Genomic DNA, 20,567 nt, shown 5'->3' with positions numbered 1-20,567 from the left:
AGCCAGAGTCCGATTTAACCCGACAATTTTTTTAGTAAGTACATCGTTAAAACTGAGCTTAAAAATAAAAAAAATCTGTTCAGAATGATGTTAATTAACACTGCAACAATGAAGAAGCATAGACCTATTATTTACGTTCTTTTTTATTTAAACAGTTAGAGCGCCGCAAGTTAAGTGTGTAATGCGGACAAGTTGAGCAGCTCACTTGTACGTTTTTTTTTAACACAGATTTTTTACTTTGCTATATCATGATTATCACGCCATAGCTTTATATAAAATGAAAATAGACCCCTACGTCACAGACTATTTTCTTGAGTTCAGGCAGAGTATCTAAGCTTTAATCACAATTAATTACACTATTATTTTTTTGTACAAGCTCCTCAAGTTTTTCATTTTTTTTTAAATGTTTTTCTCTACGTTGTTTCAGGGTCACAGACATAATATGTGATACTATGTGCCACAAATTCATAGTATGAACATGAACTTTAAATTGCCTCTCAGAATCTTACACATTTTTGGTCATACCGCCCAGCACTACTTGTATTTTAACATTTTGCTTTAGAAATGTTGCGAGAACTAGTTTATATATAATGTTAAACATTTTCAAAATCATTTGAATGGTTAAATGCCTAAACCATCTAAAAAATACACTTTTTATACACTTTTTTATTAAATGAGCTAATTAACTCAGCACTCCTACCTTCTGTAAATAAGGTCACATAAAGGAACACACAATTTCACACACTGTCCTGTAGTAATACTATGTTAGGAGTTTTTTTAACTATGTGTGGATCTTTACACAGTTTTTAAAGGGCCAGATGAAACACCACCATGGGCTCTTTTGTGTTCAGCTTTTGAATATTTATACTTGCACAAACAAAGCTTGTGAGTGTGTGAGAATGAGTGTGTGTGACTGTGTGTGTATGTATTACGTATCCATGGGCCATTAAAGTGTTAAGTGCTGAGATTAATAATTTGGAACAAACAAAAAAAATTCTCCACCTGGATTTAAGTAAGTAAATGATGTGGGGTTGGTTGAAGCTGCAGTTGGTCTGCAGGTTTAGGTTCAGCAACAGTATGTGCTGAAAGAATGAGGTCAGCTGACTACCTGAATATACTGAATATAGAGCAGCTTATTCCATCAATGGATTTTTTCTTCCCTGATGATCACGGCCATATTCCAAGATAAGACAATGTCAGGATTCATGGAGCTGGAATTGTGAAAGAGTTCAGGGTTCAGAGAGCAAGAGATCATCATTTATCATTTTCACACATGGATTGAGAGAGAGAGAGTTCACCACAGAGTCCAGATCTTAACCTCATTGAGAATCTTTGAATCTTTGGGATGTGCTGGATGGAGAAGAGCTGCTTTGTGCAGTGGTCAGACTCTACCATCATCAATGCTGCTGCAAGATCTTGGTGAAAAAATTATTAAAGCAACGCTGGATTGAAATCAATCTTGTGAAAACATTGCATAAGATTATTGAATGCATGAGGCAATTAAATATTAGAGTGTGTGACCTTTTTTTTTGGTGGACAGGCACTGTATATAAAAGCAAGAAGAATGAATGCTGAACTGATTTAAGATCAGAGAAGGAGGAATTCTCAGTACCAGCGACTCTACCGAGCGGCTTTACAGCAGATTGTGGCTGCGACTCGCATTAGTATAGAGAAGAAATCCCTAAAGCACGGTGTGTTTAGCTATCTGGATGCTAAATCTTCCTGTATACACGGCTGGTGTGCTGTTTTTAATCTCTCTCCGACGCTCGGTGTACGCGGCAGGCTGTCTCTCAAACTCTGGGCCATTTGGTGGAAAGGGACGTGTGCTGTTTTGGTTTTCAGATTGATTTGAGTTCTCTTTATCGAGAGGCCACGAATTTGTGCACGAATTAGTGTTCAACTTCTGCCCCCAAAAAACATCAAACAGCATGCATTGAATTCTACAGTATGTATTGAATATGGCTGCATGTGACGTAATCTAACTTTAAACACAGTTTAAACACATTTTAAGGTGATTGTTTTTAGATTTTTTTTTTTTTTTGCAAAAAAAGCAGAAATTCAATGTTGTTTTGTTTGTATTGCTCTCTCTCTCTCTCTCTCTCTCTCTCTCTCTCTCTCTCTCTTTCGATCATTCTCTCTCTCTCTCTCTTTCTCTCTTCTTCTCTCTCTTTTCTCCAGAGCATGATATCCTCCATTGTGAACAGTACTTACTATGCAAATGTGTCTGCGGCGAAGTGTCAGGAATTTGGACGTTGGTATAAACATTTCAAGAAGACAAAAGATATGATGGGTAAGCAAAATGAGGATGGCATTGTGTGGCTCCATTGTTTGTCCCATTACACCTGCTGTTACAGGATGTGCATGTAATAGTCTCTTGCTTTCTGTGGAAATGTGTAATTTTACTCTCTTTTTTTTTAACTCATTTATTAATGGATGGAATAATGAGTTCAGATTATTTTCTCTGACGTTGACGGATGTAAGATTTCTGCTAAAATGTTGCTAAAAAATGTCTGTACTGTATAAAACCTTTGGTAATATAGGAATTGACCGATATTAATTTTTTAAAATGTGTCTACAGTATTTTTCAGACTATAAAAGTCGACAGTGCTCCCCCTTATGTAAAAATATTATACCAGTCAGGTATTAAGGTGCAGTATAGCCACTTCACTGAAGTACAGTGTTATAAAGGTTATAAGAGTTTTCAGTGAAGTTTCTCCAGCTCTAAGGCTAGGTGCAGCAGCATTAGCACTTAGCACATTAGCACTAACCACAGCACCAGCTCTTTTGTCATTTATGTCGTATCGGACTCTAGTCTGCATGTTTTCTGCGTTAAAACAAGCTAAATGGGACGAACCGCTAGCTGATAGCCCCCTGGGTTACCAGAACACTCAGGGTTCCTCTGTGTAGCGCTATCAGGCGGCGTTTAGCTGATAATGCTAATGCTGCTGCACCCAGCCTTAGTGCTGGAGAAACTTCACTGAAAACTCACTCCTTACTGTAAATAAACGGAAGCACTTTACTCACCCAAATAAATTATTTTTAGGAGAGAAATCTGTGTAGATTAAAATCCAGCACTTGTTTGACTTTAAAAGAAAATGTTTTTTTTTTAAGAATTACAGTTTAGTTTACTTAGGTTCTTTTAGGGTGGCGACACCCTTACTCACTTAGATGTAGGCATCCATACTGGTGTCGCTTAATGCGCCTTATAATCCAGTACACCTTATAGTCCAAAAAAATACATTAATATTTATTTAAAGACAACAGTGCACCTATAGGAAATCATCAAAATAACATGCTATCTGTTTTTTTTCAGTATATCGTCTTTATAAAGTCAATTTTGGAGTATTTCTAATGGTCACTATTGAATTTAGGATTTCCCCATATAACACACTTATATACTGTACCAGCTTCTTTGATAAATGCACTTTTAATGGTGTTGTGCTATTTTAAACATTATTTAGTGTACTAAATAGTACTAAATACTATTTATTGGAACCTGTTTTTCAGTTTTAAAATTTAATTTACGTTACAATTCTTTTCTAGGAGAAAGAAAATATTGTATACCTTCCCCAGCTCCTGGTTTACTCCTGATTTAGCCCCAATCTGCTCTGTTTTGGATATTTAAAAAGTTTTTTTTTTATTAAAATGCTCATCTAAGTGGAGATTTAAAAAAAAAAAAAAAAACTATAAATCATAGACCACATGCATTAAGCACTACATTTCTGGTAAACACTGTTCTATTACAAATATGTAGGGCTTTGTTTAGATCTAGAATCTATAATTCCCTGACTTGCATAGTGCACTGCTTAGGGTGTAGAGTTTAGGAAGTGATTTGGGATTAAACCTCTATGTTTTCTTTATTCTTCAGGGTGTTTTAATGGTGTTTTCTCTCTTTATGATCACATTATTGGTAGCCTAACCTTTGGGTGTCTAAATCATTCCACCTTTTCTGCTTGTTTTTTTTTTTTCAAAGTTTGTAGCAAATAGTTGTTAATCCAGTCTGCTCAACATTCGGGGAAGTCTTAGAGAGGTCAGCGTAAACATATCACTGATAGTTTGGTGTAAATCTGACCTCTCTCTGGTCTTACGCTTTTAATACCCCCTTTTTTATCTCTCTGGTAAAAAAAGAAACATATGCGTGCGCAGAAACATTACAGTAATTACAGCATTTGAGAAACAAATCACAGGAATTGTTTCTTCTAATGATGTCTTCTTCAACACAGCTACCTGTTTTCTGTGTTAATTGTAGATATTAGAAGTAAACAGCTTATCCGCCAAATCACACAAAATAATGAGCAGCGCAGTCTAGAATTAGGCCACTTTTCTACATGTAAATGTCAGGTGATTGTCCACAGCTGCCAGATATATAACTGTGTGTTTATGATGAATATAGCCTTGCTGTATTTAGATTTTATTTCTGATGATAAATAGGCAATCAGGTTGGGTGTCCAGGTGTAGGAATTAATTCTCTGTACGTCTCTGCGAGCTACAGCTGGAGACTGGCCAAGCGAAAACTAACACAACTATCAAACTACTTCCACAAACTAAATTTGGACTAAAAAGTGCAGAATTTTTTTTTTTGAAGGATTATTATTTTAAATAATTAGATATAAGCACATTTCTCTGTAGCTTGGAGCAGACTGAACGTAAACAAACATTACTTCTGCCTCCAGATTCATAAAAATGATTAATGCAGTCTGCCTCGATGGGGATATCATACACAGAGCTCAGCCTTTTCCATGCATAAAGATATAAGACAAAAAATGATATAAAATATATTAACGCTTCAGGTCAGGATTCACTTAAATCATGAATTATTGAGGAAAAATACACATCAGGGCTTAAGCAGTAAAGTAGAGTCTGAGTCTGATGATGGAGATCTATTAAGGAATGTTCATATCAAACATTATCAATAATTATCAATCAATTTTAGGAACAAGAATGCAAAGTGTGCAGTAATATTTTATTGTGCTCTCTCAGGGCTCCAGCAGCTGATGGCAAGCTGCATGAATGTGATTCACACCAGCGATCTCCTGATCGTAGTGCCGCGCTTAGCCTGCTGGACCACTCGGAGCCCACAATTATTATAGATTTTTTTTTTTAATTAATTTGAAAGATAAACTAATGCAAAAAAGTATACGTTATGATTTTATATAATATAACCGTTTCAATTAAATGTGTAAACTTGTCTAATTTACAAATGTCAGTAACTTACCAAGACTCTGTATATAGATTTTGTAACCAAGATTTTGTATATAACTATATTATATTATTTTTTGCAAAACTAGTGAGTGGTAAGTTACAAAATAGATTTTAAAAAGTAAATTTAATTTAATTTAATTGTAACAAATGTAACAAAATTAACATATAATAACAATATTATGTAACAAAATAAATCATTAACCCAAAAAATCTACTACAAAACTTAAGTGCAAATATAAATAATTATTTTGAACAATATTATTACATGTAATAAAATATGATACACCTCTAGTATGAATACAGCTCTGAAAAAAATTAAGAGACCACCGAATAAGTTTCTCTGATTTCGCTATTTATAGGTATTTATTTGAGTAAAATGAACATTGAAATGAACTACAGACAACATTTCTCCCAAATTCCAAATAAAAATATTGTAATTTATTTGCAGAAAATGAGAAATGACTGAAATAACCTCAAATAATGCGAAGAAAACAAGTTCATATTCATAAAGTTTTAAGAGTTCAGAAATCAATATTTGGTGTAATAACCCTGTTTTTTAATCACAGTTTTAAACATGCATCTTGGCATCATGTTCTCCTCCACCAGTCTTACACACTGCTTTTGGATAACTTTATGCCTTTACTCCTGGTGCAAAAATACAAGCAGTTCCTCTGTTTAAAGTGTGTATGTATAGTGTTTATAGAGTTTATATCACACTGATAAAACATGCGGGAGGTAATTCACACCGGTGTGTTTAGGCTCCTGCCGTGACACTCTCTGTAACATCTGCCCCCTTTCCTCCACCCCCCCTGAGCACACGTGCATGTGCCCCCCCACTAACACTCTCTATCTCTCTCCACACCTGTGTGTGTGTGTGTTTGTGTGTGTGTGTGTGTGTTTATATGCCTTCCTGCGCAGTCATGCGCCAACCCTCCCAGCTGGAGGGCTACCTGGGGACGTGCGTCCTCCACGACAGCCCACGTGCCACCACAGTAGGTAGGTCACGTGACCCACCCGGGGCCATTGCACCACCGCACACCCCACCAGCCGGCCGTTGCCCACGGCAACCCTCCTTAGGACTTAATATTCATGAGAGTGGGCAGGTTTTTTTTTAGGCTCTCGCGAGGGCGCGTGAGCCGTACATCCTGGTCTTTCGTGCCTCGGCGCACGTGGGGGTCGACAACACAGTATAATTAATATAGTATAGCGCACAATAGCCCCCAGTTAGCTAAACAAAAAAATAAATAGACGATGACATCTAGACTAGTGGTCATCATGGTCATGCTTTATCTATCTATCTAAAGAATTCTAAAAACTCTATCTAAAGAATTCTGGTTAGCGTTTAGCGCCATACATAATGTGTAGTTTTAAGTGCATTGTTGCTGAGCTTTCGTAAATTTATTTTTCAGTAAAAGTCTAAAAACTAAAAGTCCTCATCATATTTTTTTAGACCACAGAATTATTCACAGCTCTGCTCATATATTATAACACCGCAAAAAACTCTCTGTCTTGAAACAGGGACTAGTACCGTGTCCCATTAAAATCTGGGTAATTAAATTTGACTTAAATTTAAATTGTCTTAAATTTCCTGCAAATTTGCTGTAGGTATTGCATGTTGAGAAGTATGTTTAAAACATTGTGGCCCATTGTAAACATCTAAATCTGGGGAGAGAACTAGCGAAGGTTAGCAGAGAGCTAACTAACATTAACGGAAAGCTAGCTAACGTTAGCGGGGAGTTAGCTAACATATTAACTTTAGCAGCGAGCTAGCTAACATACTTCATAACTTCAGCTAGCTTAAACAAGCTAGCTAACGTTACCAGGGATAAAAGTAAGATTAGCAGAGAGCTAGCTAACATTAGCGGCAAGCTAGCTAACATACTAACTTTAGCGGCGAGCTAGCTTATATACTAACTTTAGCAGCGAGCTATCTAACATACTTCATAACTTCAGCTAGCTTAAAAGAGCTAGCTAACATTACCAGGGATAGAAGTAAGGTTGGCAGAGAGCTAGCTAACATTAGCGGTGAGTTAGCTAACACAATAACTTTAGCGGCAAGCTAGCTAACATACTAACTTTAGCGGCGAGCTATCTAGCATACTTTATAACTTCAGCTAGCTTAAACAAACTAGATAACATTACCAGGGACAGAAGTAAGGTTATCGCAAAGCTAGTTAACATTAGCAGCAAGTTAGCTAACATATTAATTTTAGTGGCAAGCTTGCTAACATACTTTATAACTTCAGCTGGCTTAAACAAGCTAGCTAACGTTACCAGGGATAAAAGTAAGGTAAGCAGAGAGCTAGCTAACATTATCGGCGAGTTAGCTAACATTCTGACCTTAGCGGAAAGTTAGCTAACATTACTGGGGAGAGAACTAAATAAATTATATTTATTAAGATCTTAAAAAGCTCTAAAAGCATTAAATTTGACTTTTAAAATGGTTTGAGAACCCTGGTTAAGTTTGACTTTGATTTTAGCCGCTGGATCGTTTAAGGCTGCTGCAGTCTCTAGCCGCAGTGATGCTGTGAGCGGACAGCATGAAGCAGGTCACTTTAAGGAAGGAGCCACTCCTGTGGAGTTCAGGGAAGTGTGTGAGTGTGTATATGAGAGTGTGTGTGTGTGTGTGTGTGTGTGTGAGTGTGTGTGTGCTCACGAAAGCAAGCGCTCTGTCCGACTGTGCAGCCGTGGAGTGGGCTGGAGTCCTGCTGTTCTCTCAGAGATACACCAACCACCAAGCACTCCCCCCCTCTCCACTTTCTCTCTCTCTCTCTCTCTCTCTCTCTCTCTCGTTCTCTCTCTCTCTCTCTTTCTTTCGTTCTCTCTCTCCACCAGCCCACATTCCCCTCTACTATTGTACTGCTAATCCTGGCCCGCTTGGTGCCAGATTCCACAGAAGGAACTCTCGTTGTGTGTCTGCCGCTCGCTGCTACAGCGCAGGCTGTGCGAACACTTTTCTCTCTTTCAATTTGCATGGAAAAGCTATGTGTATACGCATGTGTGTGTGTGTGTGTATAAGTGTGTGTGTGTGTATGAGTGTGTGTATGAGTACGTGCCCCCCAGCATTTTTTCGTACGGTTAAAAAAAAAAAAAAAGAAGGGAACCTAAAGGCGCACCGTAGCATCAGACTGCCGAAATGAGGAGGATTATGAGAGAGCTTTGATTATTATTGAGCCCCCCCCACACTTTCTGCCGATACTGAAAGGAACAGCCATGGCTGCCTTTGTGCCGGCTGTCAGTAAAGACACATGCTTGTGTTCCTGTGATTATTGTATGTATTTCTGGAGCGATTCCATGCTCTTAATCTGTTTTCTTCATCTCCTATTGAAACGTCGGTATTTTGATGAGTTGCCACAATTCAGGTTCGCCCAAAAAAAAAAAAAAAAGCGGTTGCCAGATGAGTTGCGCGGAGTTGGAATCGCGCAATCCCCGCACTTGTAGGTGTCACACGTTTTAATTTCTCCTTATTTAAACAAATCCTTTTAAAGTAATACGCCCCGAACGTCTGAAGGAGCCGTAACGCTCCGGTCCCCGCTTAAATCCCGCCGCTCACAACAGACCTTTTCATTTACGGATTTTCCAGCCCGTTGTTTTGCGGCCTCGCACTCGTCAATTAAAAAGGGCTGCGATATTTATAACAGTAAATACCATCAACAGCATCAAATAGCTGCCTTATTCTCCCGGTCCTGTCGGGGCTAGCCTGCGCCAGAGAGAGAGAGAGACAGAGAGAGAGAGACAGAAAGAGAGAAAAAGATCGGGTGTGGGATCCAAGCGCCTCGCTCCCGACTATATTTAGCTTTTCCCGAAATTTCATATTGGCCAGCTTGCGTACCTTGTTTGAAAATTAAGAGCATAAAGAGCGATTCAAGCGCACCAGCGACTGACCGAACGCATGTGAGGACTCCCCCCGCCCTCCGCTCGCTCGCCCTCCACGCCGGCCCACACTGCCTTGTTGTTATTGCTCACATGATCGGGCCATGGACATTATAAACTAATTTCAGAAGCTGCCAACTTGTGTTAGATGCAGGTCACGCACTGGAGCCCTTTAGTCCCTGGCTGTGGTGGTGGCTGTGGTGGTGGCTGTGGTCACTGTGGTGGTCCCGCAGGTTATTGGCTTATTTGCTTTAGTGTGGTTTTATATTTTCTCTTTTTCTCTTGTGTCATCAGTCATTTGTGCATCTGTCCAAAATACAGGCTTTTCTGTTAAAAAGTTCAAAGATAATCAAAGAAGTCAGTTCTTTAAGAAGCTAATTTGTAATCTATACAATTTTATAATTAAATGACATTTTCAGACTCATACAGGCCCATAGAGTTTGGAGGTTTAAGTATCTGCTAATTGACTAAGGGCATTCCCTGCAGCCATTGATTTTATACTGTGCTGATTTTATATAGCGCTGCTGCTGAGCCTGAATCACCAGCATTAACATCGCTCTATTTTTTCTCTCTCTTTTTTCTCTCTCTTTCTCTTTCTCTCTGTCGTATTCTTTATTTCTCTATTCTCTTTGTCTCTTAATCTTTCTTTCTCTCTTATTCTGTTTCTCTGTTCTTTTACACTTTATTTCTTTCTGTCTCTTTCTCTTACTCTTTCTCTCTTTCTCTCTCTCTTACTCTTTCTCTCTTTTTGTCTGTCTCTTACTCTTTCTTTCTTTCTGTCTGTCTCTTACTCTTACTCTCTTTGTTTCTCTTACACTTTCTTTCTGTCTGTCTCTTACTCTTTCTTTCTGTCTGTCTCTTACTCTTTCTTTTTGTCTCTTACTCTTACTCTCTTTGTTTCTCTTACTTTTTCTCTCTTTCTGTCTGTCTCTTATTCTTTCTCTCTTTCTGTCTGTTTCTTACTCTTTCTCTCTTTCTGTCTGTCTCTTACTCTTTCTTACTTTCTATCTGTCTCTTACTCTTTCTCTCTTTTTGTCTGTCTCTTACTCTTTCTTTCTTTCTGTCTGTCTCTTACTCTTTCTCTCTTTTTTTCTCTCTTACTCTTTCTTTCTCTGTCTGTGTCTAACTCTTTCTCTCTTACCGTCTATCTCTTATTCTGTTTCTCTCTTATTCTAACTCTTTCTCTCTCTCTGTCTCTGTCCTTTACTCTCTCTCTCTCTCTCTCTCTCTCTCTCTCTCTGTCTATTACAGCTGAAATGGACGGTTTATCAGACCTTTCCCCGCCCGGAACCAATCACCTGAGCTTCAGTCAGCAGCCCATCCCGGGCAGCACAGCGGAGCAGCCCCCATCCCCCGTGCCCCTGCCCCACAGCGGCCAGGCCCCGGGCCGCGCCCAGCTCCCCGGCCTGCACCCCGGCCTGGTGTCCACCCCCATCAGCCCCCAGCTGGTCAACCAGCAGATCGTCATGGCTCAGATCCTGAACCAGCAGTACGCTGTTAACCGGCTCCTCGCCCAGCAGTCCCTCAACCAGCAGTACCTGAACCACCCGCCCGTCAGCCGCGCCCTCAACAAGCCCCTGGACGGCCAGGTGTCCTCCAACACAGAGGTGTCTTCAGAGATCTACCAGTGGGTGCGGGACGAGCTGAAACGAGCCGGCATCTCCCAGGCCGTGTTCGCCCGCGTGGCCTTCAACAGGACACAGGTACACTCATACACAGCACTCACCAACACTGACAACACTGATTTAATAATTGTTCGTCTCTTTAAACAGTGAGATAGTATAATATAAATGGGATATAATTCATATAATATACTTTACATATAAAATACATTAAATTCAAGTAACACAAAGTCACTGTCAGATATAATAAACCTTTAGTTTTTCCAAAATTCTACTGTATTGCATTATAGTGTAATTAAGATTTAAGTTATTTTTATAGTTCAATCGTAATAAAATTATTATGCAACAGCCGTATTACCATTCACATGTCAAAAATGAATAAATACAAAAGCAAAAAAAGTATATACAAGGTTTATGCCTATCTGTGGCAATGCAGTGTACATATGTATGATGATATGAGTGTTACTATTGCTCATTGACGTTGTTTTTATTATTTATAATTTGTATTTTATTTGTAAAGGCAAAACAGGGAAAGTGGACTAAACAATAAAATATAGTTTTTTACATTTTAATTAAAACAATGAGTTCAAATGTGAGCAGTGCTCGCTGCACATTACTGCATGTGTAAACAGCATGGAGCAGCAGAGACAGCGTTTGTTCATAACTGTGGTGATTAGCATTATCTGGCTAATATATCAGATTAATCTGTGCCTTATCAGCAGTTTAGCTTAATTAAAAAGGAGTGTATTTGATAGCTGGGTCAGATCGAGACCGAATCACGTTCTGACCACAAGAAAAGTTCGTTTGGGACGTTTTTTAAGCCGTTTTTTCTGATCTTGATTTGAAGAATACAAATGAACCAGAGTCCGTTTTAACCAGACCAAATAGTGCTGGTGTTAAAAAAAAAAAAACACCCTAAATCAGAGAAGCAGCATCCCTTTTGCTAACTTTCTACTAACAGACCCACTTATTCAACTTTTTTTTTTTTTTTTTTTTTTTTTTTTTTACAAATTAGCAGTCATGAAATGAAGGCATGTATAATAAATGTTGAGTCCAATTACAGCTGCTGTATATCTTTATATATTTACCCAGAATCTTGACTGAGACATTTCCCTCATCTCGTAAAAGTGTCCACACTAATAAGAGACGTTAAGCACAGTTTCTGATGCTACTATGAAACTGTTTAGTTGTCTGTTAGACTCTTCTGTAACTGTTAGACTGTTAGACTAAGCTGAATCATTCCTTACCACCCAGTGTCATACATCAGCTATGACATGTTTGCCTGATGCATGTCACTACACGTAGGCTATATTACGCTAATCACCCGGCTCTGGTAACACAGCAACAATGGAATGCTCTCTCTCCGCGAGATGGGGAGCTGGATGTTGTTTGTTGTGGGAATAAACAGACAAGGGTAGACTGTCGTTACGGCAAAGAAGGGACAAGAAAGAGAGATATTTGGAGCTTCTGCCAAACCAGGAGGGCCTGGGCCTGCCGTCTCGCCTCGCTCTCGTCTCGCTCAGTGTCTCACAGGGCTGGGCAAAGTAGTTATAAAATTATATCTCAGTGTTCGTCATCTACAGCTCTGGAAAAAATGAAGAGACCACTTCAGTTTCTGAATCAGCTTCTCTGATTTTGATATTTATAGGTATATGTTTGAGTAAAACGAACATTGTTTTATTCTATTGGAATTGTTTTATTCTATAAACTACAGACAACATTTCTCCCAAATTCCAAATAAAAATATTGTCATTTAGAGCATTTATTTGCAGAAATTGAGAAATGGCTGAAATAACAAAAAAGAAGCATAGCTTTCAGACCTCAAATACTGCAAATAAACAAGTTCAGAAATCAATATTTGGTGGAATAAGCCTGTTTTTTAATCACAGTTTTCATGCATCTCTGCATGTTCTCCTCCACCGGTCTTACACACTGATTTTGGATAACTTCATGCTTTACACTCCTGGTGCAAAAATTCAAGCAGTTCAGCTTGACTCATTTATTATTCTTTTTTTTTTGTAAAATCAAAGAAACTCAAAAAAAAGTGGTCTCTTATTTTTGTACAGAGCTGTATATTAGAAATTATTGATTATGATCTATCTAGAGTATTTAGTTCCTACATGACACCTGAAAAATGTTGTGTGTTTGTGTTATACCCAATGCCAGCCCTACTCAACAACGACCCTACCCAATACCAGGCCTACCAAACAACAACCCTACTCAACACCAGCCCTACCCAACCCCAGTCCTACCAAGCACCAGACCTACCCAACACCAACCCTACCCAACACCAACCCTACCCAACATCAACCCTACCCGATACCAGTATCACTGCTAAACAGAAAAGTGCCAGAACCTTCACTGATAACTTTACCCAGCCCTACCCAAGCCCAGCACCAGCCCTACCCAACACCAGCACTACCCAAGCCCAGCACCAGCCCTACCCAACACCAGCTCTTCCCAACACCAGCCTAAGCTCTACCCAGGCCCAACCCTACCCAACACCAACCCTACCTATCCCAAGCCCTACCCATCACCAACCCTACCCAACAGTAACCCTACCCAGTAACAGCCCTACCCAACACCAGTCACACACCAAGCCACAACCCTACCCAGCACCAACCCTACCCAACACCAACCCTACCCAACACCAACCCTACCCGATACCAGTATCACTGCTAAACAGAAAAGTGCCAGAACCTTCACTGATAACTTTACCCAGCCCTACCCAAGCCCAGCACCAGCCCTACCCAACACCAGCCATACCCAACACTGATATCACTGCTAAGAAGAAAAGTGTCAGACCTTTCACTTCTAACTTTATTCCTTTATATCCTTCTCCCCTCCCACTCGTTCTTTTTTCCTCCTGCTTTGTCATTTCACACGAGCACTTGCCGCTTCAGCGTTAGCATAAGCGCTCGAGTCCTGTAGAGACATGGTGCCATGACAACTGTTTACCGTCATCAGGTGAGAGAGAGAGATGTACCTGGCTCTCCGCCAGTGCATGGGGAGCCTGGTCATGGACCGCTGCTGCACCGTGCTCACAGGTTGTTGTTGTGTGTGTGTTTTTTTTTAGTATTTATTTCCTGGAGCCAGCCACGGAGATAATGTCTGAAGATGTTCTGCATAGTTTTGTGGAAGGCTGGGCGTGCGGCTCATTATAACTCCCCGTGGCTTTGAAGTCGTGTGAAAGTGATAAGAATCTATTGGAAAGTGGGAGTGTGAACGGAGAAGTGAGTTTTTCTCCAGCAAATTGGCAGCCGCTCGCATTTATCTACACTATAAAGAATTTGCGACGTGCCTTTTTCTGTTTTGGAGAGCTCTTGTAATATTTATCGTACATTCTTCCGCAGTGGTTTTAATGAAGAGTGCTTGTGGTGACATGTCGTGGCGTCTCTGACTGGGGAACGCCGCGCTCGCGTGTGGGTTTGGTGGCCTTTTTTGATTACGCCGGAGATAAAGAGCATAAAGGGGGAGGCTTTTGAAAGTGTGGTAGAGTTAGCGAGGGGAACATGGCGCATATTAAAAGTCCAGCATCATCCAGGGTCAGTGTGCTGTTGTTCAGTTCAGTTAACTTCAATTTCGGACTCATATTTTTATTCATATTGGCTTATTGGTAACATTTTTCTTCATTTTCTTTATGTTTTCACTTGTCAAACACTTTTTTAATTTTTAATTTTAATTTTTTTTCACTCTTTTTTTTCTTGCTCTTTTTCATTCTTTTTCTTTCTCTCAGGGTCTCCTCTCAGAGATCCTGAGGAAAGAGGAGGACCCCAAAACGGCGTCTCAGTCTCTGCTGGTCAACCTCAGGGCCATGCAGAACTTCCTGCAGCTTCCCGAGGCCGAGCGAGACCGAATCTACCAGGAGGAGAGAGAGAGGAGTCTGACAGCAGCTTCCGCTATGGGTCCTGCTCCTCTTATCAGCACACCCCCATCCCGCCCTGTCCAGGTAACACCTGCGCTCTGCGTTCTGACAGATTAGGGTCTGTTTTTTCTCCTGTTGATTATACTACGTTTATACTACATTTATTTGGTGTAGTTTTATACTGATGGAAGCTCAAAGTCACCCAAATATGGACAAGAAAGTTTGGCTCCAATTTTTATTCAAAGATCAAGCTTGAGCTAGATCACGAGTTCTCAACTGGTCTCAGCACGGGACCCACATTTAATGGTGGTCATTAAGTCACGACCCTTTTTTATGGAATAAAAATGTATTTTTTAAAAATAGCCTTCAAAAACCTGTTAAAACCTATTTTTGCACTATAAGGTGCACTGTATTATAAGGTGCACTAGCAAAAAACTGGATTATAAGGCGCATTGTGCAACACTAGTAAGGAACAGGGGTGTCGCCATGTTTCCCTTCTAATTCAGCAGGTCTCGCCGCTGGGTGGTGGTGGTGGTGGGGAATGTAGTAACTAAGTAAAGCTAAGCTAAGTAAACAAAACTGTAAATTTTCTTTTACAGTCGAAAGAGTCAAATCAGGTTTGCACATACAAGACCCGATAATTAATCGCAGTTTATGCCAGTTGTTGTTTGACAACAGCATAAACACATAAAAATAAAAGAAATAATAGAAAAAAAACTAAATAATACGATAATTCATTTTTTTTAAATAATATTTTATTAGAAAAGCAAAAAATGAGAGTAATCTTCTACGGGTTAATGAGTTTTATTAGTTAATGAGACATTTATTTAATAGTAGCTATTGTCAGCACTTAAAATCCAAAAGGTTAAGAGCTTTATTTTTATTTTTTTTATATACAATCAGTCACCTGGATTCCAATATATGATCTGTGTCAAAAAAGTCAACTTTATTAAGGAAAGAAAAAAAAATGTCATAACTTCCCACTTTCAGTGAAGAAGAAAATTTAAAAAAGATTTAATTTCAAGTCATTTGGAATTATTTCTCTTAGTCAGTCATGACTTTTTGACACAATGTAAAGAACAATTCGATTATTTCAGGTTTTTTCAGGACAGTGATGATACAGGGAACGCATTGTGTTCATTAATTCGTATAAATGCGTTTAGCACTTGGGATAAAGAAGAGAAGTGTCTGCTGTGAGGGATGAGGAAGCATTTCTAACCCTAAACAGTCCTCAGATAGCAGTCAGAAAGTAGGTGATAACTTCTCCTCTGCAGACTCCTTCAAGTGCACTTGAGTGTGTCATAGTGCACACAAAGCCCCTCTATGCTGCTCGGGCTGAGCCAGGCCTTTTTATTCAGACCCCTCTCCTGCTCATTCACACACACTGAGACTCGCACAATAGCCAAGACTGAAATGCCATTGCTGTTCGCTCAAGTGTGTGTTTTCTTCTGTGTGTGTGTGTGTGTGTGTGTGTGTGTGTGCTAGAACCAGAGTGTAGGAGTGAACCAGATGCTGCTTTCCAGTTCAGATCCCATAATCAGATGCTACTCCGACTTGGTTAGTTCAGCGACTGCTCTTGATGCTTTGATTCATCAGGCGTGCACAGCCTCAGAACAGCCAGCATAGCACTGCAGACTACTCTCACATATGCTACAGACAGACAGACACATTTAGAGACAGACACATCTGTGTTTATGTATAAAAACAGACAAGACTGACGTAAGACAGACAGGCAGACACAGAGGCAGATAGACAAGAAGCAGTTACATATACACATATGTCTATAAGAATACACAGATAGAAAGACAGACAGATGGATAGATAGACAAATATAGTACAGACACATATATACAGGGAGACAGACATATATGTAAGACTGTGAGGTTGAAAAACATAAAGAAAGACATGTATTAACACAGACATAGGTAGATGGGCTGGCAGATGGACAGACACACATATAGCTAGTTAGACAGACAGACAGACAGCTAGATAGATAGATATACAGATATACAGACATATATGTAAGACAGACAGTCAGAGATAATATATAAATAATATAAAATATATAGAGAGCTATATGTATTGACATACAAACATAGATAGACATACAGATAGCTAGTTAGACAGACAGACAGATAGCTAGTCAGATAGATAGATAGATAGATAGATAGATAGATAGATAGATAGATAGATAGATAGATAGATAGATAGATAGATAGATAGATAGATGTTTGAACATACAAACATAGATAGATGGGCAGATAGAAAGACAGATAGACAGTGATAGCTAGTTAGACAGAGAGACTGACAGAGACCCAAGTAGACAGACAGACAGATAGAAAATATTTAGAGAGACATGCACTGACATACAGACATAGATAGATGGGTAGATATACATACATACATACAGTGGCTTGCAAAAGTATTTAAAAGTATTTTCAGATTCTTATTTGATAAAAATGTTGTAAACCATGTATCATTTTTGTTCCACTTCACACTTAAGCAATACTTTGTGTTTGTCTATCACTTAAAATCTCAATACGTTTCGGTTTGTGGTTGTAAGGTGACAAAATGTGAAAGAAGTTCAAGGGGTATGAATACTTTTGCATGCCACTGTAGCTAGTTAGAGCGACAGACAGACAGATAGATAGTTGAAAAACTAGGTAAATATCCAGGTAGACAGACTGACAGACAGGCAGATAACTAGCTAGAGAAATAGACAGCTAAATAAAAATATACGCAGACAGACAGATAAATAAATGCAAGAATATATAAATACACAGGTAAACCCCGAGACAGCCAGATAGCTATTTATACAGACAGATAGCTTTTTAGACAAACAGACAAATTGATAGAGCGAAAGACTGATAGATAGATAGATAGATAGATAGATAGATAGATAGATAGATAGATAGATAGATAGACAAGAAACAGATACATATACGTATAAGTACAAGACAGACATACACATATATACAGATAGACATATATCTAAGATAGATAGATAGATAGATAGATAGATAGATAGAAGACATATATTTTCAATATCAAATATATAGAGAAATATATGTATTGACATTCAAAAATAGATAGACATACAGATAGCTAGTTAGACTGGCAGACAGCTAGAAGAAGACAGACAGACAGACATAGAGAAAGACAGACAGACACTGCAGGTTTACAAATGTGTGTTTAAATGCAGCTCAATATGTTCAGGATGATCCACGTGGGCTAGAATCACAGTATCATCTCCTGCTCTAAATCTTTCACAATGGGTCTCAGCCTGGCACCAAGACGTAGCCATGCATTCACGCCACCCGTGCGCCATCGCTGCGTCTCAGCCATATTGCGAGTTACATTAGCGGTTATTACTCCGGCTGTTGTGATTCCTCTCGCCAAGCCTGTTCCCGCACGCGAGGCGAGAGCACGCACACGGCGCATGCCAACCCCGCACGCCGCTCCACGCGCCGGAGGCTGGCGCTGACTGGACCCGGCTCTATAAATCAGCGGGGCGGCAGTTCTCGCTGCTCCGCGAGCTTTTTTTTATGGCCATCATAAAAAAACGGCAGTGGAGGTATGACTCCCACATACGTTAATGGCTCGTCAGACAGACAGCGCCGCGCAAGTTTGTGCATGTCCCGTCCTTAACAATTAGATACGGTCACAAAACAGCTCAACCCCGACGCCCGGGCTTTCGCACAAGAGCGGCTGTGAAACGACTTGCTGACAGCGGTGTTTTCACCAGTTCTGTCGCTAGACGTGAGACGCGTTTGGGTTTTTTTTTGCTACTTTTTAATACTCTTTTGGACAGAATCATTTCCCCAGCCTCCCGTACAAGTATCTCTGCTCCAAACGTAAATCATTAGAGATAGGTGTTACAATATGTTCACCAGAGTCCCTGTCCTCTGAGGGGACATTACGCAGATAATTCTCCTGGAGAAGGGAGAGAAGGGAGGCTCTTCATTTGGAGTTTAGAGTGTTGTGAACATTAGATTAGGTGTTTTCATTAAACTATGTTTTCACCACACGCTTCAGAGGAGTTAAACGTGTTAAAATGTGCGTATTTGTGTGTGTCTGTCTGTCTGCAGCCCAGAAGAGAAGAATGCAACAACGTCAGACCTGAGGACTGGAACCCGAGGATTCCAGTGGGCATTTCTCCTGTGAGTATCTCAGTAAAATCCTCTTTAATGACCAATTTTAATGATTTTTCCAGCTTTTTGCTGTCTGAGCCACTTGAGTTTGATGCTAGCTAGCAGTGATTTAACAGCTTTGCTCTTTCAGTGCGTCCCAAAAAATACAAAAATCTCTTAAAAAACTAAAAAAATAATTGACAATGTAGTATTAAATTCTATCAGACAATTATTGGCCAGGTAACTATATATATATATGTATATATATATATATATATATATATATATATATATATATATATATATATGTGTGGCGTGCAGTTAATATAGTGGGTACCCCTTCTACCCCGGAGTGAAAATCATGAATCTGATTGGTTAGATTGTCCTGCGACTTTGCTAATATACTCATTACTACATCCTTCTTAAAATCAGTAGAAGGGTCATGCAGACACACTTTGATTGGTTAGAACAGCTGTCAGTCAGATAAGAGTCCTGTAGCAACTGAAAAACACAGACTAATGCTTTGAATTAAATGCTGTTTTTTATTTTAGTTAATTTATAAAATATATGCTTATAGTTTACAATAACTATAATATATATTTCCTGATTAAATATAATGTAATGATTTACTATACCTATTGTCAGGGTTAGAAGGGCCTCACTGCACACCACTGTATATATATATATATATATATATATATATATATATATATATATATATATATATATATATATAAACTAGGATTATAACAGTACACAGAAGTCACAGTTCATTTAATTTGAACTAGTGCCATATAGCACAGCACCCCTCTGAGAGGGTTAAAACAGCCTGTGGTGTGTTAATTAAACAGTACAGTGTAAACGTTAGCATGTTCCATATTTGCATGCATTTACACACACACAAAAAACATAAAAATAAAAAACGCAAACACTTCATTCACGTGCAATCCATCGTTATTCGCTGAGTGTTAATAAGATATGAAAAACAGAAAATAGAAAGAAATGCTTCTTTCTGTTCACGTGTTTCAGGAGTGATAAAGTTTAAACAAAGATAAAAAAATAAATGTATCAGGCACTTTCTCAGTATGCTGCAGCAAGAGAGAGAGAGAGAGAGAGAGAGAGAGAGAGAGAGAGAGAGAGAAACAAGAGGGAGAACGTTCCCATAGTGCATGCATGTGTACTGCAAAATATAGATAACGTACGTAAAAATTAAAGACAGTTTACTATATACACATTATATGAACAGTAATAAGGAACTACAAGCAAGCAAATAAGAATACTGTATTGGTTCAGAAAGTGTGAAAATCATTTAAAAAATACTTTATTTCAGTAATTCAGTTCACAATGTGAAACTCATATATTATATAGATGTATTAAACACACAGAGTGATCTATTTTAAGAGTTTATTTCTTTTATTATTAAATAAAACCCAAAAATCAGTGTCTCAGAAAATGTGAATATTATATTATTATAAGACCAATTGGTACTTTTGGCTACAGTGTGGGCAGTGTGCCAAGTCCTGCTGAAAAATGAAATCCGCATCTCCATAAAAGTTGTCAGTAGCAGAGGGAAGCATGAAGTGCTGTAAGATTTTGTGGGAAAACAAAACTGCACTGACTTTAAACTTGATAATAAAACACAGTGGATCAACACCAGCAGATGATCAGCATGTCTCTCCAAACCATCACTGATCATCAGTAAATTTTACATTTCATTTGTAAATTAAGGGATCAGAGTCTGGAGTGATGTTTCCACCAATCAGTGATGGTTTGGAGAGACATGTCATCTGCTGGTGTTGATCCACTGTGTTTTATTATCAAGTCTAAAGTCAGTGCAGTTTTGTTTTCCCAGAAAAACATACACTTCATGCTTCA

General features: G+C 39.0%; 1 protein-coding gene across 10 annotated transcripts in view; it reads left to right on the top strand.

Annotated features, from left to right (window-relative positions):
- The window catches only part of LOC103038899 (DNA-binding protein SATB1), a 108,047-nt gene that overhangs the window by 46,575 nt on the left and 40,905 nt on the right, over positions 1-20,567 (top strand). For 6 of the 10 annotated variants that reach the window (XM_049467562.1, XM_049467563.1, XM_049467567.1 and 3 more), the window contains exons 6-11: positions 2,179-2,290; positions 6,121-6,198; positions 10,327-10,778; positions 14,434-14,646; positions 16,048-16,119; positions 18,651-18,722. In XM_049467562.1, the coding sequence (XP_049323519.1) occupies positions 2,179-2,290; positions 6,121-6,198; positions 10,327-10,778; positions 14,434-14,646; positions 16,048-16,119; positions 18,651-18,722 (999 nt within the window). The remainder of the gene's footprint in view (positions 1-2,178; positions 2,291-6,120; positions 6,199-10,326; positions 10,779-14,433; positions 14,647-16,047; positions 16,120-18,650; positions 18,723-20,567) is intronic. The other 4 variants (XM_049467569.1, XM_049467566.1, XM_049467565.1 and 1 more) reach the window with 2 other exon arrangements.

The sequence above is a fragment of the Astyanax mexicanus genome, chromosome 1 (genome assembly GCF_023375975.1).
Source record: "Astyanax mexicanus isolate ESR-SI-001 chromosome 1, AstMex3_surface, whole genome shotgun sequence".
In the NCBI taxonomy this organism is placed as follows: Eukaryota; Metazoa; Chordata; class Actinopteri; order Characiformes; family Acestrorhamphidae; genus Astyanax; species Astyanax mexicanus.
This window is presented reverse-complemented; position numbering and strand designations above follow the sequence as displayed.